The sequence below is a fragment of the Euprymna scolopes genome, chromosome 29, assembly GCF_053919585.1.
Source record: "Euprymna scolopes isolate OS-2025 chromosome 29, ASM5391958v1, whole genome shotgun sequence".
NCBI classification, from domain to species: Eukaryota; Metazoa; Mollusca; class Cephalopoda; order Sepiida; family Sepiolidae; genus Euprymna; species Euprymna scolopes.
In genome coordinates this window covers 92,189,168-92,195,168 of record NC_136510.1, presented here as the reverse complement: position 1 = coordinate 92,195,168, position 6,001 = coordinate 92,189,168, and the positions used below count along the sequence as shown (strand labels likewise).

Here is a 6,001-nt window from a genome sequence, read left to right as displayed (position 1 = left end):
AGAGAGTATGACAAACAAAGAGAGAGAGAAAGTATGACAAACAAAGAGAGAGAGAAAGTATGACAAACAAACAGAGAGAGAGTACGACAAACAGAGAGAGAGAGTACGACAAACACAGAGTGAGAGAGTACGACAAACACAGAGTGAGAGAGTACGACAAACACAGAGTGAGAGAGTACGACAAACACAGAGTGAGAGAGTACGACAAACACAGAGTGAGAGAGTACGACAAACACAGAGTGAGAGAGTACGACAAACACAGAGTGAGAGAGTACGACAAACAAAGAGAGAGAGAGTACGACAAACAGAGAGAGAGAGTACGACAAACAGAGAGAGAGAGTACGACAAACAGAGAGAGAGTACGACAAACAGAGAGAGAGTATGACAAACAGAGAGAGAGTATGACAAACAGAGAGAGAGTACGACAAGCAGAGAGAGAGAGAGTACGACAAGCAGAGAGAGAGAGTACGACAAACAGAGAGAGAGAGAGTACGACAAACAGAGAGAGAGAGTACGACAAACAGAGAGAGAGAGAGTACGACAAACAGAGAGAGAGTACGACAAACAGAGAGAGAGAGAGTACGACAAACGGAGAGAAAGTACGACAAACAGAGAGAGAGTACTACAAACAGAGAGAGTACTACAAAAAGAGAGAGAGCACGACAAACAGAGAGAGAGTACGACAAACAGAGAGAGAGTACGACAAACAGAGAGAGAGTACGACAAACAGAGAGAGAGTACGACAAACAGAGAGAGAGTACGACAAACAGAGAGAGAGTACGACAAACAGAGAGAGAGTACGACAAACAGAGAGAGAGAGTACGACAAACAGAGAGAGAGAGTACGAAAAACAGAGAGAGAGAGTACGAAAAACAGAGAGAGAGAGTACGACAAACAGAGAGAGAGAGTACGACAAACAGAGAGAGAGAGTACGACAAACAGAGAGAGAGAGAGAGTACGATAAACAGAGAGAGAGAGAGTACGACAAACAGAGAGAGAGTACGACAGAGAGAGAGAGTACGACAGAGAGAGAGAGTACGACAAACAGAGAGAGAGTACGAGAAACAGAGAGAGAGAGTACGAGAAACAGAGAGAGAGTACGAGAAACAGAGAGAGAGTACGAGAAACAGAGAGAGAGTATGAGAAACAGAGAGAGAGTACGAGAAACAGAGAGAGAGAACGACAAAGAGAGAGAGAGAGAGAGAACGACAAAGAGAGAGAGAGAGAGAGAGAACGACAAAGAGAGAGAGAGAGAGAGAACGACAAAGATAGAGAGAGAGAGAGAGAACGACAAAGATAGAGAGAGAGAACGACAAAGATAGAGAGAGAGAGAGAACGACAAAGAGAGAGAGAGAGAGAGAACGACAGAGAGAGAGAGAGAGAACGACAGAGAGAGAGAGAGAACGACAAAGAGAGAGAGAGAGAGAACGACAAAGAGAGAGAGAGAGAGAGAGAACGACAAAGAGAGAGAGAGAGAGAGAACGACAAAGAGAGAGAGAGAGAGAACGACAAAGAGAGAGAGAGAGAGAGAACGACAAAGAGAGAGAGAGAGAGAACGACAAAGAGAGAGAGAGAGAGAGAACGACAAAGAGAGAGAGAGAGAGAGAACGACAAAGAGAGAGAGAGAGAGAACGACAAAGAGAGAGAGAGAGAGAGAACGACAAAGAGAGAGAGAGAACGACAGAGAGAGAGAGAGAACGACAAAGAGAGAGAGAGAACGACAAAGAGAGAGAGAGAACGACAAAGAGAGAGAGAGAACGACAAAGAGAGAGAGAGAATGACAAAGAGAGAGAGAGAGAACGACAAAGAGAGAGAGAGAGAGAACGACAAAGAGAGAGAGAGAGAGAACGACAAAGAGAGAGAGAGAGAACGACAAAGAGAGAGAGAACGACAAAGAGAGAGAGAGAACGACAAAGAGAGAGAGAGAACGACAAAGAGAGAGAGAGAACGACAAAGAGAGAGAGAGAGAGAACGACAAAGAGAGAGAGAGAGAGAACGACAAAGAGAGAGAGAGAACGACAAAGAGAGAGTATGACAAACAAAGAGAGAGTATGACAAACAAAGAGAGAGTATGACAAACAAAGAGAGAGTATGACAAACAAAGAGAGAGTATGACAAACAAAGAGAGAGAGAAAGTATGACAAACAAAGAGAGAGAGAAAGTATGACAAACAAAGAGAGAGAGAGTACGACAAACAGAGAGAGAGAGAGTACGACAAACAGAGAGAGAGAGAGTACGACAAACAGAGAGAGAGTACGACAAACACAGAGTGAGAGAGTACGACAAACACAGAGTGAGAGAGTACGACAAACACAGAGTGAGAGAGTACGACAAACAAAGAGAGAGAGAGAGTACGACAAACAAAGAGAGAGAGAGAGTACGACAAACAAAGAGAGAGAGTACGACAAACAGAGAGAGAGAGTACGACAAACAGAGAGAGAGTACGACAAACAGAGAGAGAGAGTACGACAAACAGAGAGAGAGAGAGTACGATAAACAGAGAGAGAGAGAGTACGACAAACAGAGAGAGAGTACGACAGAGAGAGAGAGTACGACAGAGAGAGAGAGTACGACAAACAGAGAGAGAGTACGAGAAACAGAGAGAGAGAGTACGAGAAACAGAGAGAGAGTACGAGAAACAGAGAGAGAGTACGAGAAACAGAGAGAGAGTATGAGAAACAGAGAGAGAGTACGAGAAACAGAGAGAGAGAACGACAAAGAGAGAGAGAGAGAGAGAACGACAAAGAGAGAGAGAGAGAGAACGACAAAGAGAGAGAGAGAGAGAGAGAGAACGACAAAGATAGAGAGAGAGAGAGAGAACGACAAAGATAGAGAGAGAGAACGACAAAGATAGAGAGAGAGAGAGAACGACAAAGAGAGAGAGAGAGAGAGAACGACAGAGAGAGAGAGAGAGAACGACAGAGAGAGAGAGAGAACGACAAAGAGAGAGAGAGAGAGAGAACGACAAAGAGAGAGAGAGAGAGAGAACGACAAAGAGAGAGAGAGAGAGAGAACGACAAAGAGAGAGAGAGAGAGAACGACAAAGAGAGAGAGAGAGAGAGAACGACAAAGAGAGAGAGAGAGAACGACAAAGAGAGAGAGAGAGAGAGAACGACAAAGAGAGAGAGAGAGAGAGAACGACAAAGAGAGAGAGAGAGAGAGAACGACAAAGAGAGAGAGAGAGAGAACGACAAAGAGAGAGAGAGAGAGAACGACAAAGAGAGAGAGAGAGAGAGAACGACAAAGAGAGAGAGAGAACGACAAAGAGAGAGAGAGAACGACAAAGAGAGAGAGAGAGAACGACAAAGAGAGAGAGAGAACGACAAAGAGAGAGAGAGAACGACAAAGAGAGAGAGAGAATGACAAAGAGAGAGAGAGAGAGAGAACGACAAAGAGAGAGAGAGAGAGAACGACAAAGAGAGAGAGAGAGAGAACGACAAAGAGAGAGAGAACGACAAAGAGAGAGAGAGAACGACAAAGAGAGAGAGAGAGAAAACGACAAAGAGAGAGAGAGAACGACAAAGAGAGAGTATGACAAACAAAGAGAGAGTATGACAAACAAAGAGAGAGTATGACAAACAAAGAGAGAGTATGACAAACAAAGAGAGAGTATGACAAACACAGAGAGTATGACAAACAAAGAGAGAGAGAAAGTATGACAAACAAAGAGAGAGAGAAAGTATGACAAACAAAGAGAGAGAGAAAGTATGACAAACAAAGAGAGAGAGAAAGTATGACAGACAAACAGAGAGAGAGTACGACAAACACAGAGTGAGAGAGTACGACAAACACAGAGTGAGAGAGTACGACAAACACAGAGTGAGAGAGTACGACAAACACAGAGTGAGAGAGTACGACAAACACAGAGTGAGAGAGTACGACAAACAAAGAGAGAGAGAGAGAGTACGACAAACAAAGAGAGAGAGAGAGAGTACGACAAACAGAGAGAGAGAGTACGACAAACAGAGAGAGAGTACGACAAACAGAGAGAGAGTACGACAAACAGAGAGAGAGTACGACAAACAGAGAGAGAGTACGACAAACAGAGAGAGAGTACGACAAACAGAGAGAGAGTACGACAAACAGAGAGAGAGAGAGAGTACGACAAACAGAGAGAGAGAGAGAGTACGACAAGCAGAGAGAGAGAGAGAGTACGACAAGCAGAGAGAGAGAGAGAGTACGACAAGCAGAGAGAGAGAGAGAGTACGACAAACAGAGAGAGAGAGAGTACGACAAACAGAGAGAGAGAGTACGACAAACAGAGAGAGAGAGTACGACAAACAGAGAGAGAGAGAGAGAGTACAACAAACAGAGAGAGAGAGAGTACGACAAACAGAGAGAGAGAGTACGACAAACAGAGAGAGAGAGTACGACAAACAGAGAGAGAGTACGACAAACAGAGAGAGAGTACGACAAACAGAGACAGAGAGTACGACAAACAGAGAGAAAGTACAACAAACAGAGAGAGAGTACTACAAACAGAGAGAGTACTACAAAAAGAGAGAGAGAGCACGACAAACAGAGAGAGAGCACGACAAACAGAGAGAGAGTACGACAAACAGAGAGAGAGTACGACAATCAGAGAGAGAGTACGACAAACAGAGAGAGAGAGTACGACAAACAGAGAGAGAGAGTACGACAAACAGAGACAGAGAGTACGACAAACAGAGAGAGAGAGTACGACAAACAGAGAGAGAGAGTACGACAAACAGAGAGAGAGAGTACGACAAACAGAGAGAGAGTACGACAGAGAGAGAGAGTACGACAGAGAGAGAGAGTACGACAAACAGAGAGAGAGTACGAGAAACAGAGAGAGAATACGAGAAACAGAGAGAGAGAGAGTACGAGAAACAGAGAGAGAGAGTACGAGAAACAGAGAGAGAGAGAGTACGAGAAACAGAGAGAGAGTATGAGAAACAGAGAGAGAGTATGAGAAACAGAGAGAGAGTACGAGAAACAGAGAGAGATAATGTACGACAAACAAAGGGAGACAATGTACGACAAACAAAGGGAGACAATGTACGACAAACAAAGGGAGACAATGTACGACAAACAAAGGGAGACAATGTACGACAAACAAAGGGAGACAATGTACGACAAACAAAGGGAGACAATGTACGACAAACAAAGGGAGACAATGTACGACAAACAAAGGGAGAGTATAAGAAGCAGAGAGCGAGAGAGAGAGAGAGAGAGAGAGTGCGAAAGAAAAAAGAGGAGAAACAGAGAAAGGGAAAGATCTAAATATTTTTGTTTCAATTCTAACTGATGACACCCAAGTTATTTTAAAACTTTTTGAAGTCACTATTATATATTGGACACAATATTATAATCAATAGGTAATCAGTTTTATAATAACATGAAATTTGTATAAATCAAAATATCATATTTAAGCGAATTTTTCGTCCAGGCAAAGCCGGGTTGCTTGCTAGTTATATATAAAAACCTCCATTCAGCTTCGAAAGACAAAGGGCTAACATCACGGTGTAGTATCTGTTCTAATGTTATCAATAGGTTAATCTGTCCTTAGTCAAGGGGCAGGAAACCCTTCCATACATGGACAATTTTTATTTTTGCCTTTTTTACAGAGTGCCCCCTTATGGGGTGCTGGTGCTCCCCCACATCAAAAACGACATTGTTTCACATTTCGTTTTTGTGGGGCAATAAATAAATACTAATAGGTCATCTGTGTGGGCAGTCTATAGGGAAACAAACGTAACGATATCCTTAAGTATTTTTGTCGTTCAAAGACATGTAATTAAGTCTGTAATTTAATAAATACGGAGTTGTCTCCCTTTTAGATAATCGTATTAATACGAAAATAATCCAGACTGGCAACATTTTCGGAAAAGAATTAACATAAATTATATTAAAGATTATATTAACAAAATAGACCGACGTACAACAAACTATCATGGTTATACAGAAGGATGGAAGCTATCTATGACACTAATTAAAAAATATACCGCCTTTACCTTATAGCATATATTCAATTGCATGT

General features: G+C 42.6%; 1 protein-coding gene across 1 annotated transcript in view; it reads left to right on the top strand.

Annotated features, from left to right (window-relative positions):
- LOC145252361 (uncharacterized) overlaps nucleotides 1-3,020 on the top strand; it is a gene marked incomplete at its 3' end in the record, with an annotated part of 52,561 nt that extends 49,541 nt beyond the window's left edge. Inside the window, exons 2-3 of the mRNA XM_080111760.1 lie at nucleotides 1,946-2,020; nucleotides 2,961-3,020. Coding sequence (XP_079967886.1) covers nucleotides 1,946-2,020; nucleotides 2,961-3,020 — 135 coding nt within the window. The remainder of the gene's footprint in view (nucleotides 1-1,945; nucleotides 2,021-2,960) is intronic.
- Nucleotides 3,021-6,001: the final 2,981 nt, after the last annotated feature.